The sequence below is a fragment of the Eimeria mitis genome, genomic scaffold, assembly GCF_000499745.2.
Source record: "Eimeria mitis Houghton genomic scaffold, Emh_scaff5762, whole genome shotgun sequence".
In the NCBI taxonomy this organism is placed as follows: Eukaryota; Apicomplexa; class Conoidasida; order Eucoccidiorida; family Eimeriidae; genus Eimeria; species Eimeria mitis.
In genome coordinates, this window is record NW_013574010.1 from 3,418 (window position 1) to 3,643 (window position 226).

General features: G+C 55.3%; 1 protein-coding gene across 1 annotated transcript in view; it reads left to right on the forward strand.

Moving 5' to 3' along the window:
• The window catches only part of EMH_0084100 (uncharacterized protein), a gene marked incomplete at both ends in the record, with an annotated part of 366 nt that extends 249 nt beyond the window's left edge, over positions 1 to 117 (forward strand). Inside the window, one exon of the mRNA XM_013500711.1 lies at positions 1 to 117. Coding sequence (XP_013356165.1) covers positions 1 to 117 — 117 coding nt within the window.
• Positions 118 to 226: the final 109 nt, after the last annotated feature.

Consider the following 226-nt stretch of genomic DNA (forward strand, 5'->3'; position numbering starts at 1 on the left):
GCAGCAGCAGCAGCAGCAGCAGCAACAGAAACAGCAGCAGCAGAAGCAGCAGCAGCAGCAGCAGTAGCAGCAGCAGGAGCAGCAGCAGCAGCAAGAGCAGCAGCAGCAGCAGCATAAGCAGCAACAGCAGCAGAAGCAACAGGAGTGGCGTTCGCAGCAGCAACATAGGAAGCAGCAAGCAGACACACACACACACACACACACACACACACACACACATATATAT